The 24269-nt window shown below is 41.9% G+C and overlaps 1 protein-coding gene and 1 pseudogene across 2 annotated transcripts; one reads left to right on the top strand and one right to left on the bottom strand.

The window, feature by feature from the left end:
- Nucleotides 1-1733: 1733 nt before the first annotated feature.
- On the bottom strand, nt 1734-23216 carry GCNT1 (glucosaminyl (N-acetyl) transferase 1). Of its 2 annotated transcripts, XM_045840910.1 has the most exons (5): nt 23073-23216; nt 21748-21869; nt 5024-5174; nt 3897-4037; nt 1734-3654 (listed from the first exon to the last, which is right to left on the bottom strand). In XM_045840910.1, the coding sequence occupies exon 5, from the start codon at nt 3511-3513 to the stop codon at nt 2227-2229; it is 1287 nt and encodes a 428-aa protein (XP_045696866.1). In that variant the 5' UTR covers nt 3514-3654; nt 3897-4037; nt 5024-5174; nt 21748-21869; nt 23073-23216; the 3' UTR covers nt 1734-2226. The 2 variants fall into 2 exon arrangements, with proteins under 2 accessions (XP_045696866.1, XP_045696865.1); XM_045840909.1 differs by lacking the exon at nt 3897-4037.
- On the top strand, nt 4315-8887 carry LOC123819911 (annotated as a pseudogene).
- Nucleotides 23217-24269: the final 1053 nt, after the last annotated feature.

Below are 24269 nucleotides of genomic sequence, written 5' to 3'. Positions count from 1 at the left end.
CGAAACAGACTCGAAAAGTCCTATTTTTATGTCTGGGGTGGAGAAAAAGCCCCCAAAACCTGCCTAAATAAATGTAAATCAGATACAATCATACTACAATAAGAGTGTTGAGATAAAGGATAACTTTGGATATTTGTAAATTTAAAAAGCTTTTTAATTTTCAATTTTGCTAAATTAAAAAAAATAATATTTAAAGCAAAAGTGGCATGATGTTAAAAAGCAGGACTCCAGGCAAGGGTTGTATGGTGTTCCCTGTACTATTGCTTTTAACTTTCCTATTAATTTGTGAATTTTTGAAATAAACATGAAAAAAGTCCATAAAACAGGACATTATGAATGAAGCTCAACTATAAGACACAAAGTGAGTGTTACTGAATATCACTGGTTTCACAGTTAGAAAGAAAAGGCCTAAAAAGCCTCAAAGGTAAAACCCTCCTGCCACTAGAGAAACCAAGAGACATTTGACATGCATTGAAAGAACCAGCTGGATTAGAAGGGAAGAGACGGAACACTCACGTAATTCCCTCACTGATGTCCTCACGTGAGTTTTCAAAGCTGCTGTATCAAATCGTGCAAAACACAGCAACCCACTGACTTTCATGTTTACAAATGATACAGCTTTACAGAAAACCATGAAACTTTCATTCTGGAGGGTCAGTATAACATACTTCTCCATAAAATAAAAATGTTTTCTAACTTTGAGGAATAAAAATGTTTTCTCAGTTGAAGGCTTGGCCACTGTCTGACATTATGAATTTCTCATGCACTATTTAAGAGGCTTTTGCTTTAGAAATAAAGTACCTGGTTTTGAATCTTGTTTAAAGCCTTAGCTAAATGATAAAGTTTCACATTTCCTGTTGGAGATTTAGCTGAACAATAAGTATCAGCTTAGCCAAAGAGCAAGCATAACAGCAACCTCAAATCATCTGTCTTTTGGTGAAAAAGCACAGTAAATGTCATGTGCTGTGAATAATACCAATACTAAAATGATCTGCCTCCAACCTAATGGTTCCTTTCGGATTCCCAGGCTTTGAAGCACAGCATGTAGAACAACGGAACACCTATTCCTTCTTCATTGGTTCTAAGAGAGAAGGACACTTACAACCCGAGGGCTAAGGAGCAACCATTGGGTAGGTAACATGAAGAAGCAAGGTCAAGGGAAACCAGTTCCTTGGAAATGGACACCAGTCACACTAGGACACAAGACGCTGGGAGGCTGGACGCAGGCAAAGAGCACCAGCCTTAATTTCTGCAGATGGTGGCAACTGCTGGTTTTTAACACTTGTCCCAGGCCTCAGGTAGGGTCTGAATATGACTCCTTCTTCTCCCCACTCCATACCCACACTTCACCATTTCTGCTAGTTCCCTACACAAATTACTGTCAATCACATCACATAACAGAACTGAGGCAGTTGTGTGGGTACTATAAAACCAGTTTTTATACAGTGTGATAACAGGGTCTGGGGAGATGGTGGGAGACAAATATATGTAAAATTGAGTGTTATTCTGTAGAAACTTTAATAATAAACAAAGATATCTTATTTAATAACCTAAGGTATTTCTAATCATCTAAGATGATTCACAGAATCGACAAAACTAGAAATTGCCATTTTTTGTTTTTAGAAACATGTGCACATTGGTAGAAACAAGTTACTCAGAAGTATTTACATCTGGTTAAGCCCATGTTTTCAAGTTCCCTGAGATGACCCACAGATACAACACACAGCACGATGTTGCAGCAGAAAGTCAACTGTATTCACAAGAATCATTTACAGTAAAGTCAGATTTCTAATTCAACCATATAACTTACAATATAAATTATATCATTATGATTGGGTTTTGCTATAAATTTATTCAAATCAAGAAAACTGTTATATTTAAAGCTCTCGAAGTAATTTTGGCACAAGTTAAATCTTATTATTTTGTTAAGTCCCTGAGCTCTGTAACAGGCTTGCATCTGGCCTCCGGGGCCACCTCTCCCCAACAAAGCCTCACAAACTGCCCTAGCCTCATGTTAACTCTAAGTCAGCACTTAGTGCTGTACGCTTTCCAAGCAACTGTGCTCTGCGTAGACCATGCAGCTTCTCTGACATGAACAGCTGGAGGCCCCGCTCCAAAGAGCACCCCCTACAGTGTTTCTGAAGTTTATTAACAGGGCAGAAGACTCAGATGGGATACATCTCAGGCAGCATTCTCACTTTTTCTAAAATTGCGGACAATGAATAGTCAGTGTTTTAACGTCTCCAGAGCTTTATGCCTTAGATGTTCATCTAAACACTGGATGGCAAAGGGGTCAACGTCCATGTCAAACTTATTGGCAAACAAGTGGTGGTTGCGCAGTATCCAGTTCAAGTCACCTGCTCCAAAGACACACACAGAGCGCACATGGACACCGTTGCAGGGTGGATAGGGGGAGCCCTTGGAAACGTCGCCTTCAAAGTACTGCCACATGACAAACCTAGCAATCGCCTGCATGTCAGACATGTCATACTTATGGCTTAAGGGCAGTGAGCCTGGAACTTGAGGGATCCTCTGAATGGTGGCCCAGAGATACTCATCCGGGCTGTATGTGTCTTTTGCCCAGTCCATAAACTTTTGGATTTGTTCATTCTCTAGCACGTACTCCACATACTTCCTACTGACCACAAAATAGGCACTGCCCGAAAACAGAGGTGTTTCCAGAGGAGGGTGTGTTTTGTCAGTCCCTGTATTTGTCAGCTTTCCATTAACAACCGTATAATGTTTTTTCCACCTTTCTTTTTTATGGGGTGGCATTTTCTCTGTCTCTAGGTTGTTTTCTCCCATTAACGACTTGAGTTTCCTGACAATTTCCAGGTTGGTTTTAATTGGAAAATCCATACCACAGAGATTTATCAAGTACTTCCAGTCTGTACTCATTCTGTAGAGGTCCTGCATACAGTTGAGGTCGGCCTGGACCCTACTCCACGACGCATACACCACGGTCTCCAGCTGACTGGCCACGAAGACATTACTAAAACAGGACGCAATACCGATCACTGCCGCCAAAAAGGAATCCTCTGATTTTTTGTCCACGTGAATACAATAGAAATTCTGAGGCATGTAGATGGCCCTCAGGAGCCTGTCAAGCATTTCGATTTTGTGATGAACCACTATGGAATATGCTATTGGAAACTCTGCTTCTTCTTTGCTAAGGGGTTCTACAATATATTTGCGCCTCTTGATGAAGGAAGTACAATCACTAGTCATGTTTATATAGTCATGAGTTGTCCACTGAGGGCGCTTTCTAAACTTCACAGTTAGAATCTCAAGCTTTACCTTTTCAACTTCATCTACATCACCCAGTAAAACCTTGGTGCAATTGATATTACTACTAGGATCGTCTCCGACCAGATCCAAATGTTCAATGCTCACAAACTCGGGCTTTTGATAAATTCTTAGAACAGAGAAGGTGACTAGAGAAAAAACAAGAAGCAAGAAGTAGTATTTAGCGGGATAAGAAAAAAGTCTCCTCCTCAGCAACTTCTTCAGCATTTCAGACAACTGGGGACTTTCCTTTTCTAAGGGCAGTCTTCCAGGCTTCCGGCAGCAATGATGTTGCTTCTGTCCTGGCCTTGGGAGCTGTCAGTTTGCATTTATCAGAAGTGCAAAGGCATCTTTATGTGCAGAAGAGCGCTAAAAGAAAAACAGAAAGGAAACCTATCAATACAGTTTCCATGACATCTTCTCAGGCTCAAAACTGTCCTTGTTGCTATGAGGTCAGGTTTTTAAGAGAAAAACAAAGTGAGTCAAACAGAGGAAAAGGGGTGGTGTTACAGAATCCCAGTCTAGTATTAATGGCAAATTGTTTAAAAACAAAACCAAACCAACCCTCAAATATAAGGATATGCTAGAATATCGTGCAATAAACCTCTTACCTCTCAGGTATACTGAGGTGTAAAAACAGAGTTGCAGACCAGGCTATGATTAGTGAACTCTCTATAGTTGGTGGGTTTCGACACTGGGCCAGTTCTAAGTAGCACCGCATACGTGGAAATCAGTACTCATCTGGGCTCCTCCTGACAGATCCAAACTGCCCATCAGTTGACATCAGCAGACCCAAATATTTGAAGAGATCAGATTTATTTGGCTGCTCACCAATTTACAATTGGGGGTGCACTTAGGGAGATGTTCAGAAATGGCTGTAACATCTAAGAATCTGTATTTATTTATTTAAATCCTCACCTGAGGATATGTTTATAGATTTGAGAGAGAGAGTAAGAGAGAAAAAGAGAAAGAAGTATCGATAGGAGAGAGAAACATGGATCAGTTGCCTCCTAATACACACCCCAACCGATGATCAAACCTGCAACAGGTATGTGCCCTGACCAGGAATCAAACTTATGACCTTTTGGGGTATGAGATGACACTCCAACCAAATGAGCCACCCAGCCAAGGACCTAAGAATATTTGAAGGAAAAACCATTGTTGAAGGAAGGGCCAGTCAATGGAATTCTCAAACTGAACCAGAAAGACACGGCTAAAACTAGGCCAGATTTGGGACCGTTTTGGGCTGACATCACTTAGTTCAGCTCCATACCAGGCATCACAGGAAGAAAAGACCCACACAGCCTTCCTTGCATTACTCACATTGGTTATAACAGGTTATAATAATTAAGACTTGTGGAAAAAAACATTTGTGTATAAATTGTAATTTATGACAGAATTGATGTCTCTATTCAAATTCCAGAAACCCAACTCACTTTTATTACATAAAATGTTTACAAATAGTTAGATCTTGTTTTATTTTCAAATATCAATTTTATAACCTGGCAATTCATTCCATAACTAATTAAGTGCTACAGTTCTAACAAAGAAAGCCAAATGCCATCAATTGTCTCCTTACTGGATTTATAGGATTTAAAACTTACTTTAACATCAGAATTAGCACTAGAACTTTTAAATACTTGATTAGGACATGAATTGTGAATATTAGTAATACAAATAAAATAAATAATTGACAATTATTAGTATACTGTTACAAAAAGTGCCTAATTTCTTTTACCATTTAAAGTTAAGGAACATCTGGCTCATTTAGTTACTTGATTCCAGGTGACATCCTGCGCCCACGCAGAGTGCCTCTCACGCAGTCAGGTCTCTTAATTTTACCAGGCATCCAGCAATGGTGTTATGTCCCATGAGGCTTTCAAAAAAATCTGTGAAATGAAGAGGAAAAAGTATGAAGGGATGTAATGCACATGTAAATACACACACACTCAGAAAGCATGCTGATGAACTAATCCTACATATTCACTTTTCCCCCCTCAAAATTGTGGCTGATTAATATCTCTCTTTTAACATTTCTTCCTCTGCAGTCTTACTTATTTTTCTAATGCTATGTTTATGGATTGCTAAAGGTTTGAAGACACCCTGCAATTTAGTTCAACCTCTTTCAAAGAAAACTCGAGTAGCGTGTCCCAAAGTGTGTACCAAGGACTGGTTTGACAGTCCAATGATTGCAGAGTCTAACATATCTTATCCCCACTGTGCAGATGCCCACACTTACTGGCTCATTCAAGACAACCCTGCAATAGAAGTAGCTGCTTATCTCATCTTCTTCTAACTGTCTAGTCCACTACCCCACTCCAAACCTCTACTAGAAAGCAAATACTGGGAACTTTTGGTAAAATACTTAACCATCTCAACCATTAAAACATCAGATTCCTAAAGAAAATTATACCTTCAAGCAATTTCTGCTCCTCATTGGCTCAAGGAATTTGAAGAAATCTCTGTCTAGTCATTAAGGGACCAAGACTTAAGTGATCTCACACAGCAAAGAATACAGAGTTTAGAAAATTAACTCAGGGAAGTCAATAAACAAACAGACGGCAACAACAATAAACACTCGGTAGAGCAGGGGTAGAGGTAAGATTTTCAGAGTTGCCACATTATAAAATGTGTACTTCAACAACAACAAAAAAATTACAAGGCACAAAAAGATATATGAAACTCTGTCCCCCACGCAGGAAAAAAAGCAGTCAATAAAAACGGCCCCCGAGGAAGCCCAGGCGTCCAACAGATGAAAGACTTTAAGTCAGCTATTATAAATATGTTCAGAGAACTAAAGAACTAAGAAACTAAAAGAACTAAGAAACTAAAAGAAAGTATGAGAATAGTATTTGGCCAAATTGAAATGTTCAATAAAGAGATAGAAATTATTAAAAAGAACAACAGTAATCTGGAATTGAAAGTACAAGAACTGAGTTGAAAAAAATTGACCAGAGGGGCTCAAGAGTGGGTTTGAACTGACAAAAGAAAACACCAGTGGAACTGAGGAAGGATTGAGTGAAAGTACTCACTGAGAAGAAGAAAAAAAGGAAAAAAATTTAAGAAAAATGAGCTAAGCCTCAAAGACCTGTGAGATACCATTAACTGAGCAAAAGTTGCAGCTGGTCTGAGAGAGACAAACAAGCTCTTTTCTTAAATATTTTAACATATATCAAGTGCATGGGTTAAGCAATAACATCCAAGCTAGTCATGACCTTAAACATATGCACCCATTATATGTAACAATATTTAAGAAAAGACTTTGTTTGTATCTCTCAGATCAGCCCTGACCTCCACAGGGTTAAGCATATCAATAAATGCATAATGGGAGTAGCAAAAAGAAAGGGTTGGGGAAGAGCTGGAAGGTGGAGAGGGCTCAGACATGAGCGTGGTGGGGCAGAAAAGTATTTAAATAAGGGCTGAAAACTTCACAAATTTGATTTTAAAAAATTAATCTGCACATCCAAAACTTTCAGTAAGCTCCAAGTACGCAAAATGGCATAATCCCTTTGGCAGACAGTTTGGCAGTTTCTTACAAATCTAAACATATGCTAACCATTCAACCTAGCAATCACACTCCTAGGTGTTTACCCAAATTGAAAACATATGTCCACACAAAAACGTGCATATGAATGTTTATGGAAGCTTACTCATAATGGCCAAAAATTGGAAGAAATCAAGATGTCCTTCAATAGGTGAATGGAAAAACAAACTGTGGTATATGCATAATGTGGAATATTATTCAATGATAAAAAGAAATGAGCTACCAAGCCAAATCTTTTTGACATGGAGGAGACTTAACTTGAAAAAGCTACATACTGTAATGATTCCAACTGTATGATATTCTGGAAAAGGAAAAACTGCAGAGATAATGAAAAGATCAATGTGTGCCAGAGGTTCGGGGAAAGCAAGGAACAAAGGAATTGGTGGAAAACACGGCTCTTTTTAGGGCAGTGAAACTATTCTATATGATGCTGTAATAGTAGCCACATGATGTTTTCTATTTGTCAAAACCCAGAGCTGTATAACATAGAGAGTGACCCCTCTTAACTATAATTAATTAATGATAATGTATCAATATTGTTTCATCATCAAATGTGCGATGGAGGATATGGGAATGCTGTAATTTCTATGCAATTTTTTTGTAAACGTAAGACTTCTCTAAAAAAATAATTAAAATTTAAAAAACTAATCAACACATTTAAGAAGCCCAATGACTTCCAAGGATGATAAACTCAAAGAAATTAATATCTAGATATTTCACAAAGTGTTGAAAGACAGACTAAAAAAGAGTCTTCAAAATGACAAAAGTGATTATACAAGGGGTCCTAAAAATTATCAACAGCTTCAAATCAGAAACAATGGAGCCCGGAAGGTAGTAGATAACATATTCAGAAAGGTAAGTATCCAGAATATATAAAGAATTCTTAAAATTCAACAACAAAAATGAAAATAACCAAACTGTGACACCACTGTGTCACACAGTGGGGTTTTTAAAACAAGACAAGTGGAAGAACTATAGAAGAACTCTCCTAAACAGATTGTTTAAGAATATGAGTACAGCCCTGGCTGGTGTGGTTCAGTGGATTGAGCGCTGGCCTGTGAACCAAAAGGTCATCAGTTTAATTCCCAGTCTGTGCCCATGCCTGGGTTGCAGGCCAGGTCCTCAATTGAGGGTGTGAGAGAGGTTACTGATGGATGTTTCCCTCCCGGTCTCCCTTCCTTCCCCTCTCTCTGAATATAAATAAATAAAATCCATTTTAAAAAAAGAATGTGAGTGCAGGTGGCCTCGGGTAACACTCCTGCGGGACCAGCTGTGCTTTGTGAGGACCCTCAGCTGAGCCTGATGCAACACCTGGCCATGGTCTGGGCACCACAGGGGCCTTCATCTGCTGCATCAACCAGACCTGGGGGTGCAACCGGCTCATCAGAGCCACTCAATACACATGCATGTTGCTTAGATATTTGTTAGAGCCTAAAGCTGACAAAGAGAAGGGGGAAATGAAGCTCAAGAATCTGGAGTCTAGTGTGAGCACTGGCCATAAAGGGTTCAGACTAGGCAATGCAGTTCACACTGTACAGGCCACTCAGCAGAGCATTCATGCCACAGATCTGGTGCCCCACTTCTGCCTGACATTTGCCAACCTGAGCTGTATGGTTTATTGCATCTGTGACACCGTCCTCTAGTGAAGGAGTGTAGGGCTCGCCTCTAGCATTAACAAAAAGAAATAGATTAGGTGAGCCACACACCATTTTTACTACTCTCTCCTGCTGAGCCTGGTCAAGGACCCGTAGAAACTCTCCTTGCAGATGGACAGGGCAAAGAGGGAGAAGTCCCCATCCCAGGATCCTCTGGGGTACAGCATGGCTGATGAGGAAACAGAATGGCTCCAGTCCTTTCTCCTGCTCTTATTTCAATTTTTGAGAAAGCATCCTCCCTTGCTCCTGGACATGGCAGAGAACCTCTGTGATATCCTGAATCCCCTGGACCAGTTAGGGATCTGGCAGTCCATTTCTGGCATCACCGGACTTGGAGGTCTTGTGTCCTCGAGCAGGCACCATCACTGTGGCTTGGCCTCACAGGAAGCCGAAGGCCAAGTGAGGTGGTTTCAGGCTGAAGACTCATACCTCCTGGTGGAATGGACATTTGAATTAAGCAAAGACCATGCCATACTGTACTTAAAGACTTGTTCATGAGAGCTTTTTGTAGACTGATATGTGAGCAGAGGTCAAGCCAAGAATGGAGAAGGGGAACGATGAAGATTTACACGTTTTTTTGGAGTGCTGGGGTGCCTTCTGAATTTCCGAGTATTTTCTCTTCATCTCACATTCACTGAGCCTCTCTTATTGCATACAGTGGGAACTTAGTGTTTGCTGAATGAACAAAAGTTGAAGGAAAAAAATTTAAAAAGGCCCAAACTCACAAGCAAACATTAACATACAATAACTTTTTGGCTGTGTGCCTCCAGGAGAGGCCCCTTCCTCCATAGGTGCTGACGCCTGGGCGGGGGCTGGAGCAGCTGGGCTTATAGCCTCTTAAACTGCCTGCCTTGGCACCTCTGTATTCCTGTCCTTCCTCCATCCAAAGGTAGGATCAGGAACACATGAGGCACCTTCAAGGTATAAGCACCTTTAGGCAGTGCAGTGCCTAAGCAAAAAAGCAGAAGCAGATAGGAAGAACTTGAAGTAAAAATAATGTGCAAGGTCACAACAGGTAACTGTAGGTAGCCTGTGAGAGATAAGGAAACTGACGTTTAAAAAAACAGAGGCCAGGGCCGCATCCCTCAGACTCTCAGTCCAGTGTTCCTTCTGTGGTATTTAACTGCCCTCCTGGTGGCGTGGGAGTGGGAGACTCTCCAGAATCCTATGCAAAGAGCCTTTTTGAGAACCTGTGTTGGTCAGCAGTTTCTATTTTCTACAAAAATTAAAGCTATATTTAGACTTATCAGCTAGGTTGTTTTATTTAAAGCCATATGACAATTTAGGCATGTCCACATTAATTTTCATCAAAATTTATGTAATTAAGTTTCACAAATACTCTGCATGTAGGAGTGTTGCAGTTTTCTATGGTAAGTCAGACTTCCTCACGTGCATAAGGGGTTGGGGAGGTGGTTGAGGAGAGGCCACCTGCTGACGGTGCCGACTTCCCACCTTGGGTGTTGGGTTCTTGTGACTACAGATCCTCTAATTTGAGGGAAGTGGGGTTGAGAAATAGGAGGCCAATGTCAGCCTTACCAGTAAAGCCATCTCATTTTTTTGAGTGGAAATGAGAAAAGAAGTGTGCACTAACTAATTTTCCCATGCATGTGATGGAGCTTCTTAAAAAGTAGACTCAGGTGCCTGTCTCTTTATTTTTAAAGTGATCAATCAAGATATGGGATTTGAAAAAGAACATTCAGGGAATTTTAAGAGGAATGAGGTGCTCTTCCCCGCCCCGAGGAATGTGCCCTGACCTTTCCCTTCCCTCTCCCCCCGATGTGCATCTCCTAAACTCTCATAGTGATATGCCCTAACTGGTGTGGCTCAGTGGGTTGGGCACTGCTCCATGAACCTAAAAGTCATCGGTTCGATTCCCGGTCAGGGCATATGACTGGGTTGTGGGGCCATGTCCCCAGTTTGGGGTATGTGGGAGGCAACCAATCAATGTTTCTCTCATACATTGGTGCTTCTCTCCCTCCTTTTTCCCTCCTTTTTCTCCCTCTAAAAACAAATAAAATCTTTGAAAATACTAGTGACATGATAACAAAAATCGAAAAATTCAATAGAAGCATTAGAAAGTAAAGTTGAAGAAAACTCTCATGGAGTTAAGCAAATAAGCCAACTGGTTGTGCAACAAAAGCAATTTTAGAAAGAAGAATGCGTAAGAGATAATTATAGATAATATTTGCCACTCATGTTCCTTAATCCTAATGACCTCCTTCCCCACAGTATTACGACACTAAGCCTGTTTCTCAATATGGTGAACCACAACAGGGAATAGATTTCTAAGCACTGTGGAAACAAGGACAAGATTCCAGAGAAAACATTAGAAGATGACAAGCATGGGCCACCCCCCCTCCAATGATTAAAATGCACACCTATAATAAAGAGGACCCCTGAGGTTCTGTGCAGAAGCAACAGCAGTGGAGGCCTTGCTCCAGGGCCAGCTCTGCTTTCCCCTGGGACAGCTCCTCATTCATAACAGGAATTTTGCTTATAATAATGAAAATGCTCAGACCATCCCCAAAAAGAGGAAATTGGGAAGAACCAAGACAATGTTTTGGAAATCTCCTTTGCAAAGGCAAGGGAAACAGTAAGTACATGAAGCTCACATAGACTAGACTTGATTTGTTACTTACACTCTCAATGTCTTTTCCTTGCCCACTCCTTACACACACACACACACACACACACACACACACACACACACTTTAAGTGTTTGAGACTACTAACCACTGTTCTTTCTTTAAATACCCAGTGATCACTTGAAAGGGTGAAAAAGACCCAATAACTGGTCTGAGTTACTCCTTTTCCTCAAAACCTAGAGGTAATGCATTAATGGAATCAAAAGAAGAAAAGGAGGAAACGGACGGAGGCACCAGCAGCGCCAGACACGACACATCAGAATGAACTCGCACAGGCCTTCTCCTTCCCAGAGCGATCTGTGTTCCCATCAGGTTGTCTGTGTCCCTCGGCCATCAGAGCGGGGCCTGTGGCTGAAGGGACCGGGCTGGAGGAAGACACTGGCTCCAGCTCAGTACTAAGGCAAAGATGGACATGAGGAAAGGCAGGGCCAGAGCAGCTCGATTCAACAGGATCCTATGATTGTGTGGCCTTAAAACGTAGTATTTGCTTTCCACAGCAAAAAAAGAAGTCACACTAATCCCATTAGTACTAGTGCTTTCTCAGTATCCTCCATCCAAATTCTCTTTAACATAAAATTCAGTGCTAGAAGTATATATGGATTTACCCATACAAGTTTTATACACTCCCTTGAAAGTTAAAGAGTGCCATAATTGTACTGAAATATCAAATAAGTGTGGTATACACATACAATGGGTTATTACTTAGCTCTAGAAAGGAATAAAATGCTGACGCATGCTGTAACATGAATAACTGAAGGCATTATGCCAAGTGAAATAAGCCAGTCACAAAAACACCAATACTGTGTGTTTCTACTTCTATGAGGTAACTAGAGTAATCAGTTCATAGAAACAGGCTGCGTAATAGAGGTTACTGGGGACTGGAGGACAAGTTATTGTTTAATGGCTACAAGAGTTTCTGTTTAGGGTGATAAAGTGTTCTGGAAAGGGAGATTGGTAACACTTGCACAATATTGTGTATATTCTTAGTGCCACTGAATTTTCCCTCACTCCATCAGACACATAGTTTTAGCCTTGAGGGCTTTTTTCTAAAAATTCTTTTGTTATGATTTTAGAAAGGTGTAGTTGGCTTACAACTTCGCTAGGTATCTTCAGAGTTGGTGAGCACAGTTAGACAAACAATGCTACTTAGAAGAGGCTTTTAAAATTAATTTAAGACAGAATATATATATATATATATATATATATATATATATATATATATAGATATAGAGAGAGAGAGAGAGAGAGAGAGAGAGAGAGGATCCCAGGTTGTCTGAAAACAAAACAAAGAAAGAAGGGGAGGGACCTTTTGTGTTTGGTGTCATAAAAATTTTTAGCTAAACAATGATCATCTGTCTGGTTTCCTCTCAAAAAGGAGTAAGTTTCTTCCTGTGAGAAAGTCCTCTGAAGGCAGTAGACTGCATTTGCAGAGGCTGACCTTGATAAACTCAAACAAAAATTTATCTATTTATACACATGCAAAAAGTTTTTTTAAAGGTATCTTCAATCTCATTACCACTGCATGCCAAAAATGATTATAAAGATCTCATTGCTCACTTCAAAACTTCAGGTGGAGGAGTAATACATTTTTCTTTCCTGTCTATAAAATTTTAATCTAATACTACGAAGTTAATAATACAGCATAGAGCTCCTTGGTTTTACAGAAACAGAATTTTACATATGAAAGGTACGTTAAAGTTCATTTTGTCCATTCTTAACTTTGAAGAGAAGGACACTAGGACCCAGAGGTTACGTGGTTGGCAAGGCCCTGAGTCAAGAACAATTCTTTAGCAGAGAATACCCTCCTCATTCAATTGGTAGCAATTAAAAACCTATAAAGCACTAGCACAGGACTGGCACACGATAGTTGCTCAATGAGCAGGAGTTACCACCATCATCTCTCCTTTCAGCACTTAATTCCACATAACCATCTCTGTGAACACATCCTTGCACGTGGCTGGTAAACTCCTAGTCATAGGGTCTAGTCTTAGGCTTCTGACCCTCCCCCATCCACTCACACTGCTCCTGGGGCCAGCACAGGCTTATTCAAAGGGAAGTGCAAATATTTCAAAATGCACTCCCTTGTTCCCCCAAACATAGGTAACTATCTTGGGTGCTCTTTTTTTTTTTAATGTGCCTTCAAGCTCATAGGCTTTTTCAGACAAAGACACTAAAGTACAATACTTTTTAAATGCTCCAAATTACAGTGTGTCAGGGACTGCACCATGAATTCAGAGCACTCTGTGTTGAGTCTTAAAAGATAACTAGACAGAAACCTAAAACGACTGCCTCATGCTGGGTGGCTCTCATCCTGTCTTTGTGATTGACCTTACCTTTCTCAACCTTTCTGTATGTCAGTCTCCGCATCTGTGCACAAGAGGGATTGGATTCGGTTAGGAGATTCCCCAGCTCCTGAGTGACAGACAACTTTGCGATTACTCAGCAGAGGGGTGATGGGCAGGGACAGGGGAGGCTGAGTGCTAGGAGAGTGGAGGATGGTGGGGGAGTCCTGCTGCCAGACAAAATACTGATCAGACTGTATTCCCACAAGTCCGTGAGGGGGTTCAGGGCAGCCCTCCATGAGATGTGCCTCTTTTGCATGTGAATTATTTTGAGCTGAAAGCAATGAAGATGCCACAGGCTCCTGAGAAAGCTTTATTTCTCCTTTAAAGAATTTAAATTAGGGGACTTGCCCATAAAAGAAATTGTCACCAGAGATAATATTTTATGACCTATCTACAGGACCAGACAAATAACTAATTAGTGAACATCTGTTCTCCTTCCCCCTCTCTAAAGCTCCCAAGTGCCCTACCTCATCCTTAGCACAGAATGCCATAGACACACCTCGTTTTCCCTTTCTGTCTCTGAATCTCTTATGTATGTGAGGTCTCTCACTCTCTCATGTGCAAGTTTCCCATACATACATATGTAATTAAATTTGCCCATTTTTCCTTGTTCATCAGTCTTTTAGTTGATTGTTAAACCAGCAGGAAGAACCCAGAAGGGTTGAAGAACATGTCCTCTTCCCTCACATCTGAAAACTTAGTTTTTTCTTATATTGACATTTTTTTAATTGATAGGCCTTTAGTGCACTGATATAATGTGGTCATTCCTGCAATAGTGTCCCTTTTTCTTTTTTTTAAATTTCCTTAGAAGTTGATATTAAATTGTTGATGCTTTTATAATCCAAGTTACCTCAGAATTAAGGAAATTGTTGATATTGGTAGTTAGCACATACTTTGCCAAGCATTTTTCATACATTTCTCTTTAATTTGCACAACCCCGTGAGTAGCTATTTTTATTCTCATTTAGCAGTAAGGACACTGAGGCTTTCAGCTGCTTTGAAAATGGTCATTTCCTACAGTTTACAAGCAAGAAAGAAGTGGGGTGGGGTTCAACCCAGGGGACAGAAGGGACTGGGCAGTCTCACTTTCTGGCCAAGAACAACACTGGACTGAGTTATAAACACCTTTGAATTATATATACCTCCCCCAACCCCCGAACCTTTCAAGGAGATTCAGAACCTTCCAAATCTTCCTAAGCATCTAAACATGACCAACTCTCCTCCTGAAGGCTCCGCCCTGAGGTGCAGCAACGCCTCTGCCCCTCAAAGACCCATCTGTGATCTGAGCTCTGCATGTTACCTTTCAGAAGCTTCATGTGAGCGGCAAACTCTAACATTTTCATTTTATCTAAATTCTATTAAAGCATACGTGTTGAATTTAAAATAATTGCCAAAGCCAACAATGAAGAAATTCTCTAGGTCGTGACATGGAAGAAGGTTCAGGAGATAAAACAGCATTTGAGATGAGCTGCATTTCAGTCTATACAGAATAAAAACAAAACAAGCCTCCAAAAAATTGTAAATGTGCACACTGGAAAAATTTGAGAAGCACATACCCTAGGCTATTGAGTGATTATCATCTTACTTAGGTGCTGGGCAAAAGCAGGTATTTATTCAAACATTTTCATAGCATTTGAATTTTTAATTTTTACCTCAGGAATTCTTTTTAATTGTAAATTGAGATAAAATGGTCCCCATGCTCCGAAGTGAGCTCCCTGTAAATATGTTTGCAAAGTGTTAAAGGTAATTTCCAAACAAACAGAAAGCCATTTACAGCCCCAGTCTAGGAACACTACCACTTACATTTGTGCTCAGATTTAACAGCAGCAGGGGTTCGGGTTGCTATTTCGCTTTTTCCATTTGACACATATCAAAGTGTCATCATTTTTTTTATGCCACAATTAATTTGTGCTTCATGGTTGGACACCAAGGGTATTTCCAAATATATTGTTGTTATAAACATGAGCTGTAAACACTTTTCAATACACTCATAGCTTTGTTTGCCTCAGGCTTTTTAAAGGATTGCCTGGAATTCCCAAAAGAGGGGTTCTTGGATCAAAACATATAAATTTCTAGCTCTTGATTGCCTTCCAAATGTTTGCATACCATTTTCTCTACATTTAGTATATAATCATCTTAATTATGTACTACAGATTTATATACCGTATAATTATTTTCATCAATATGGGAACAGTAAAATTGTAAGTCACCAAGGTTTCATTCCTTGTTTTTTTGATTACTAGTGGCTCGGTATTTTCCATTCATTGTGATCACAGGTAAGAAGAAGGAGGGTTTGTTAGCCGTGATTTCAGTTCTGGAGTCAGACAGCCCAGGTCAAAAATGGGCACCACTGTCCATGAACTCAGACCTCTCTCCAAGCTTCAGCTTCTTCACTGGCTAAAAAATTAATTAATTTTAAGTGATTTAATTGGGATAGGGATCATATATACCTTAGTTTTTATAAAGAATAAGTCAGTCAACCTGGAACACGCTTACACTGTATGTGATACATAAGGAGCCCAAAGGAACATTAGGAATTTATTCATTATTGTTGTTTATATTTTTTCTTGTCTGGACTTTGTCCAAATCTTTTTTTTATTTTAGTTTTATTTATTTTTAGAGAGAAGGGAAGGGAAGGAGAAAGGGAGAGAAACTTCGATGTGGGAGAGAAACATTAATTGGCTACTTCTTGCAGGTCCCCAACTGGGGACCTGGCCTACAACCCAGGCATGTGCCCTGACTGGGAATCAAACTGGCAACTGTCAGTTCAGACACCAGTGCTCAGTCCACTGAACCATGTCGGCCAGGGCTCAAATCTTTAACTGATGTCTAAATGTAACTTTTTCAGAACCCCCAAATGAGAAACCATATTTCAGTTTACTAACAAATACCTGTGTACACACAATTTAATTCCATATTAAGTACCTATTATACAAAACAGAATCTTAGGTTCTTGGGGGAAAACACAGTCATAAATAATGTATCTCCCAAGTGTCAAGGAGTCAAATAACACAAAGTGTCAAATAACACAATGGTTATTTGCTGAGCCTTCTGGGGAAAATTATAGGCTTGGTCAATATAATTAAAAATTATTTTCAGAACAATGCATCTATTGTAAAGCAGAAAGGATCTCTGGAGAGCATCTAGTCCTGCCAGAAACAGCGCTGGGGGCAGTTGCTGGGTCACAGGGGTGGAGTGGATTCTGTGATCCAATATTAAGAGAAGTATGGTTGTAAAGAAAAACAGAATTCTGCACTCATGGGTCTCTTATTTCTTAGCCTTTAAGACAATAATGCTACTGTGACTGAAGACAGGGACATGGTATTCAGCATTTCCCAGACTGATTTGATCAAGAAAACAGTTTAGAGAGAGGAGAGTATTACCAGACCATAAAGGAAAGCTTCATCTAGTCCCAAGGATCCCTCTCCTTTTTAACTCAAAAGGAAGCCGCTGCCCAGGGTGGGTACAAATAGCTTTTTTAAGGGTCAGCAATGAGTGAAAGGCTGATGTGATGCTAACCAGATCCTGAAACTTCACCCTGTCAGAATGTGTCCTTTCATAGTGCACTGCATCACCTCAACTTAATTCTCATTTTTCCCCCGGGGGCTGGGGGGAGAGCTGTTGGGAGGGCTGCCCAAAGAACCCCAGGCAAGAACTCTGACAATCCTTTGGGGTCAATGCCCATCAAACATTTCTTCCCTTTTTCCCACTCCCTCTTTCAATACAGCTCAAATTTCATAACCAAAAAAAAAGGCGGGGGGAATACCCATATGAGTCAAATATGAAATCTAATGTATTTTTTTAATATTTGCACTCTATTTTTAGCACCCCTCCCCCAAAATGGTATTACTGAGCATGATCAATCTACCTTGTAAGGCTGACTTTGCCATGTTCCAAAAAACACATCCACCATCAAACCCTGGCCCCTTTCCTAATGGGCCCAATTTGGCACAGAAGACGATCATCAAAATGGTCCAAAATGCCTGTGGATACCAAACAAGTGTTTACTTTGAAGGTACTCACTTAATCTGTACACATTTTTTTAAATCTTATATTTTTAACAGCAATGTCTCCTACTTTCAGGGAATTCAAAAGTTCTTTGATGAAAAGGCAATCAAAACAACATTGTTAGGTTGTCTATAAGGTGCTTTTAAAATACTTCCGCACACCTAGGAAGATGTGTGTCAGGTTTCATCTACACGCTGGGGGCTGGGAGGCTAAGAGCCCCAAAGGGGAGCACATTCCTGGGACAGCCGCACTCCAGAGGCAGCTACTACTGTACACGTGCTTCAGGCACTTACACTGAGAACTGGAGGTTTTGTTCCATGAGCAGGAGTGTTATAACTGGATCTGCCTAGGAGATTTTAATGACTTTGGTTAGCATAGCAGATGTCAGAAAACAGTGAAGGAAGAAGAGATCAGGTGTTGCATCTGTGTGGATGGGTCAGGGACATTCTAGAGGCACATTCTGTCCAAACTTACATCAAAAGAACAAGTCTGTCAAGTCCAATAGCCTGGGAAGGTGTCCCAGGTGCACACTTGGGTACAGCTGCTGATTCCAGAAAATTCATGTTTATCTGACTCCAATCCCAATGGTCAGCTGACTCCTGCTACTAGAATGACGACATGGGCACCGCACGTGAACCCTGGGTGGGAGATACAGCCAGAGCTGCAGGGCACAGCTGGCCTGAAACTTACTTGCCCAGAGAACTGCTGCCCTCACCAACCTGTTTCCTGAAAGACCCAAATTGGCCTGGGCTGGTTCATGGGCAACAACACCATGGTGGCTCGTGGATAAAGGCTGAGAAAGCACATGACCTATGTTTATGTGACTTAAAGCACTTATTCACCTGTAGGAAATCAAAGGACAGACGATGTGATTTCTGGAAATTTCCTTTTTTTAGGAGGCTTATTTAAAGGAAATTTGACATACACATTCAAAAGAAACCACATACACACACACTGTATCCACTATTTTTCAGAGTTTGAGCACTTATTTTTACTCTAGTAGCAATTTTAAACTGAATGAAGTACAGGAGCATATTATGGGGAAGAGGCAGTTTTAGATTTAAGTTATAAGGAAAACAAGTTCTCAAATTTTCATAGCTATAATGTATCTATGGAATGTACTTTGACTCAAAATTTTTAAAGATAGCCTTGCAAAAATTTTAGTACAAACAATAAGCATTGAGGAAGTACCCTTAATATATGTATATTTCTTTAAATATTATTTGTACTACTATACTAATAAGTTATGTGCATTACAAAACAAAGAGATGAGGGAAAGGAAATAAACTTAACAGTTTAATCACTTGTGGCACAAAACTTCTTGCTCACTACATAATGTCAACGTTTGTAATAAAAACAGCATATTAGATATGCTTCATTATATACGCTTCATTATTTTTGAAAACTCTTCCTAGTTACTTTGAACCTGCTTCCAAGCCCGTGCATGCTAGCATTTTGTTTCAATTAGACAAACAGCAGAACACTCTTCTTTCCACGACCTAAACCTCACTACTTAGTTTTCAATCTACCCACCAAGTATACAAAGTTCCGAGGTAAATTCGGATGGTAAGTTTCAATTACCTATCCTTGCAAATTAGTCAGTAGGTGTTACATTTTTATAAATTAACAAATAGATTCAAAACTCTTCAATACTCTTCACTTAAAAGATTGCAATAGACCAATCTGTTCCCAAGTTTTTTAAGGTTTTTTTAAAAGAGTTTTGATATATCACAAATGTACCATATTTCTTGGCAACATGTTCACTTTACTAGTAAGACATTCTCAAACAGCCTTTCTTTTTTTTTAAGGTTTTATTTATTTATTTTTAGAGATGGAGGGGAGGGAGAAAGAGAGAGAGAGAGAGAGAGAGAGAAACATCAATGTACGGTTGCTGGGGGCCATGGCCTGCAACCCAGGTATGTGGCCTGACTGGGAATCGAACCTGCGACACTTTGGTTTGCAGCCCGTGCTCAATCCACTGAGCTACGCCAGCCAGGTCAAACAGCCTTTCCATAGCATGAAGTTCTTTCAAAAAGCAGTCACCCTTCCTCTCATTGTGAGAACTTTGCATTATATTGGAGGGTTCCTTTCTCCAAAGTATCTGTGACTACTGATAGGCAGAGCAAAGACTAGAAAAAGGCAGCAAATTTGGAAACCTCTTTTTATTAATAAAAAAATGCTGATATCTATAAACTCAATTACTCTTGGGTATTGCCCACAAAAGAATCAGGGATGCTCTGGATGGTATAAAAAATGGCCATGTGTCCTCCCAGAGTATCCCAAAGGACTGGAAACTTTCTACCACCTGAAGCGGCAATTCTCAGGTCATGACCTACATCCCAAAGGGCAACTGTTGAAATTCAGTTCACCTGGCTGCATGTAGAGGGCTGAGAAAGAATCAATATCCCAGTGCACCTGCAACCCACTTAGGAACAAGTCTAAATATGACAGATGAGAGATGCTCTGATTTAAAGCCTTTATAAAATTAAAGTAATTCAATGATGTCCTGTACTTTTTAAATTGTAATACTTCACAGTGTGCTCAACAGCCAGGTGAGCAGGGCCCCAGCCAGGCAAGGAATTTCCATCTCTCTACCTCAGGAAATCACATTCACATTACAGGACACAGGACTAAGGAGACACCACTGGCAATAGTCTTTACTTATTTATTTCATTCTTAAATGCTTATAAAATTACAAATAGAAGGTCTTATACTTTCTTCCAACATTCCAAAAGATTTTCATTCACATCCTGCTTTGGACCCCCATGTACTTGATTCACAATGACCTCAATCTTACTTTCACACACAGCTGGCAAACACAGTGAGTGAACTGCACATAACAAGCTAGAGCTCCACAGGGCAGAATGGCTCTGATAGGTCTCAGGGCCACCACCCCCCCCCCCACCCCAGGGAGTGCTTCTAACCTTGGCTGAACACTGAAGCTACCCAGGACCTTTCAAGAAGTACCAGTACACAGGTCCCCCTAACAGAGACATGATAGCATTGGTCTGGACCTTGACCTGAATGGCAGAAATTTGGAAAACCCCTAATGCATAGCCAATGTTGAGAACCTGCACTTGCAAGCCTGTGTGGTGAGGAGGGAGTCTGAAAATGCCCCTCCCTTCTAGGAGCCTCACCTTCTAGGGGCTTGGACATACATCAGAGAAAGAAGCTCTCAGTTGAACATTACTGCCTTTAGTCTTCAAGGGCAAGGTCAAAGGTAGGAAACAACTGTAGAAAAGATGGTGAGAGGCTCTTTTGGGTGTATAGGGCTGAGCTGTTTTTACAACACTCCTGGATACCAAGTGGGTATCCAGCCACACAGTTCAATTCTGTCACTGGCTACCCAGAGTTAGCACAGATGCCATGCAGATTAAAGCAACAGTCATAAGGCTGCCCCCCTTCAGAGTTCAGCAGCAAGTGGTTGCTCAATGCCCCCTTATGGCTAGAAAAATGTGCTAGCACAGCTAGGACTCCTGAATACACCTTACTTACTAATACCAGTTTATTAGAAAGGATAAAATTCAGGAACAGTCAAACAGAAGGACTATATAGGGCACATCATGGGGAAAGGAGCACAGGGCTTCCATGCCCTCTCATGGCACACCAAGCTCTCAGCCTTTGAGGTGTCATAGACCCAGAAGCTCTGCAAGTATGACTATTCAAGAGTTTTTATAGTCCAACGTCTAGGCATTACCTCCACTTTCCAGAGGTTGGTGTGCAGGGCCGAAAGTTCCAACCCTCTTACCTGATGACCAACCCCATCCTGAGACCACCCTGGGGCCCCCACACCTAAGTCACCTCATCATCGTAAACTCAGATGTTCCTGGACAGGGCCAGGATGAAGGAAGGGCAGGGAGCTGGCAGGTAACCTTCAAACTCTCACCATAAAATAGAAAAAAATCTTATGTTATCCACCCATAAAACTTTGTGAAAGTAGAAGAGTTAGCCATTTCTAAGACTTCAAAATTTCCCAAAATTACCATCTTAAAGGCTTGTTTGCACAAAATTCATTGAGCGATATCCACAGAGCTTTTCCTTCTTGCCAGAACTGAAATCTGTTACCAAAGCCTCTTGGGGGGGGGGGGGGGCTTGTCTGGAACTGTCTGGGCTCCTAGCAGGTAATTTACCCGGATCTTTGAAAACCATTCACCCCTCCACTCCACTCTATAAAACAAACCTGCCTTTCAGAACAGCTCTGAAAGGGGGGCAGAATGCCCAGAGGAGGGGACCAGTCCCTGACTGAGTCCCTCACCTATCACTCACCAAATTCAGGCCACAAATAGCTGTGGTCGTGTTCTCATCTCCAGACACCATCGCTTTCTCTCAAGACCGTATATCCTCCCAATTCGCCTCTTGTACTATTCTGGAAACGAAGACTCTCCTCCCTATGGAAAGAAGTAACAATGCAAAGAGTGTGCAGGATGCCAGGTGACTGCAAAACTTACCTCACCAGGGCAGCCCATTAGTTTCAGCCTGAGTCTGCAGGCAACCTCATCTACCTTGAAAGATGAGAAGTGTGTGGCAGGCAAGTGTACCCATATTTTGCTCTGCATCTGAGAAATAAAGTGCTATACAGGGAGGAAAGGTGCTCTGAGCAAGAGCTAACACCTCAAAAGCTAATGCCCAAAAGCTGAAAGAATTGGAATCAGAAATTGGGTGCCAAAAAAACAGAGAGAGAGAGAAGAGAGGAAGGCACAAAGTGGGAGAGAGAAAGAGAGAAGAGAAAGGAGAGAGAGAGAGAGGGAGGGAGGGAGAGAGAGAGAGAGAGAGAGAGAGAGAGAGAAGGAAGGAAGGAAGGAAGGAAGGAAGGAAGGAGGGGAGGAAGGGGGGAGGGGGGGAGGGAGGGAGGAGAAAGGAAAGAGAAACCTATGAAGAGGGTAGTCTGTGTTTAAGAATCACCTGATTGCCAGTTTCCATAATAGACCTGGCTACGCTAGTTTCCTAGCCTTGCGCGTGAAGGACTGGGAGGAAGCAGGAAGGCTGGCAGAAGCCTAAGGACTTCTGAGCTTCCCCACCCCCACCTCTACCCCAACAAGCGTCTCTTTTCCAGCGGTTACAGTGGCCCAGGGTGAGTCATTTGTCAATCTGATGTCGGCTTCTTCATCAGTGAAGAGGGGGTAAAGTTTGCTCGCAGGGCTGTGGTTAAGATTAAATGAAGTTAAAGTCACTGGCACCTAGGGGGCTGCAGTGAGTGACTGCTCGCTAGTAGCCTACCCGCGCCCGCAGCTAACTCCTCCGATTTCTCAACTCACACTCCCCTTGCGAACCAGGGTTAAAGAGGCCAGAAAAAGTGGCTTGCGGGTGAAACTGGGCACTAGAGTGTTGGTCCCCGTCACCACTGATAGGACTGAATAGAAGGACCGCGGGAGAGTGCCCTGCGCCTTCCCCGGCCCTTGGCGCACACGCTTGCATCGGGTTCCCATCATGCGCCCTCTCTTCCTGCCCAACCCCGCTTCCTCTGCCCGGGCGGAGCCCACCCCATTCACCGCCGCGGCACCCTGGCTAAGAGCCGACTACTCCTCCCAACCTCTCCATCCCTCCCCCAGCGCCGGGCAGCGGAACGGCGAAGCCGGTACGGAGTTGGTTACCTGCAGCCAGAGTCTGGCGCCGGGGGCGCAGGAGAATACGGTATAGCGTGGCACCCCAGAGAAGCCACACGGTGTCGTCTCTCTCCGGGCACGGGCTCCCGGGGCTCTGCGCGCAGCTCCAGGCGTCCTGGTACCTCAACCCCAGCCTCCTGGCCACGCCCCTGAGGCCGCCCCCCGGCCCCGCCCACTGCCCGGGTCTGGCCGCCAACCTCCGCGTGCGAGACGCGGGGCTCCGGGCTCCAGGCCGAGGTCCTCGCGCGCGCGCACCCTGGGCTGAACCGTTGTCCGGGAGGAGTCGCTGTCTCTGCTTCCTCGGGTTCGCCTTGTTCGTTCTCGGAAGGGCTAAAGGGCTGGGCATGTGAGTAGGGTCTTTTTAAAATTTTATGTTCCCTTCCTCAGAGGCAGGAAACGCGAGTACTGCCTTTTCTGATTTTAAAAATGAAAATGTTTTATAACAAAAAAGAAAAAAAATGATGCCAAGGTTCTTTATATCCTATGAAGTTCAGAGATGACCATGCATTCCCTGCCCCCGACCCCTAATGAGTCTTGCTTACGAAAGGTAGCGTTTGAAGGCTCATTACATTCATCCTGACCCGGGTGGCTCGGGTGGTTGGGCATGGGTTCCCCGTGGGGGGCGTGCACGAGGCGACCAATCAATTTTCTCTCACGTTTCTCTCCCTCTTTTTCTCCCTTCCTTCCCCTCTCTCTATAAATAAATATATATACAAATAACAACATTACATTATTCTATAAATATATATACAAATAAAAACATTACGTTAATGTGTATTTTCACATAAGAACTAAGATTAAGTGTGGAACAAGCCATTGTGTCATGCAAGGTAGTAAACACCCCTCTCCCGCCCTTATAGCATGTAGTATCGGGTCATTTATAAAAGTTGTCAGTCTCCTTTGTAGCAAGAGAAAAGTTGTATATTTGTCTTCTTCCATTGGATGTGTTACTTCTGGTAGGGCAAAACAGGTTCTTACTCATCTTTGTATCATTTGTTAATTTAACCTACCTGTATTGAATGAAGGAACATACACAGTCCCCGCCTACGGTGTTCTGCTGGTCTGTAGGGTAAAGCCGAGACCCTGTAAGTAGGTGCATTTTCCTGTAAATGGAAGCTTGCTTGCTGACCATCATTCTGACAAAAGGTCATTGCTCTAGGCATGCAGAAGCAGGGCTGGGCTGAC

The sequence above is a fragment of the Phyllostomus hastatus genome, unplaced genomic scaffold (genome assembly GCF_019186645.2).
Source record: "Phyllostomus hastatus isolate PE091 unplaced genomic scaffold, TTU_PhHast_1.1 phas_contig_34, whole genome shotgun sequence".
NCBI classification, from domain to species: Eukaryota; Metazoa; Chordata; class Mammalia; order Chiroptera; family Phyllostomidae; genus Phyllostomus; species Phyllostomus hastatus.
Note: the sequence above shows the minus strand (reverse complement) of the source record. Positions and strands in the feature narration are given on the sequence as shown.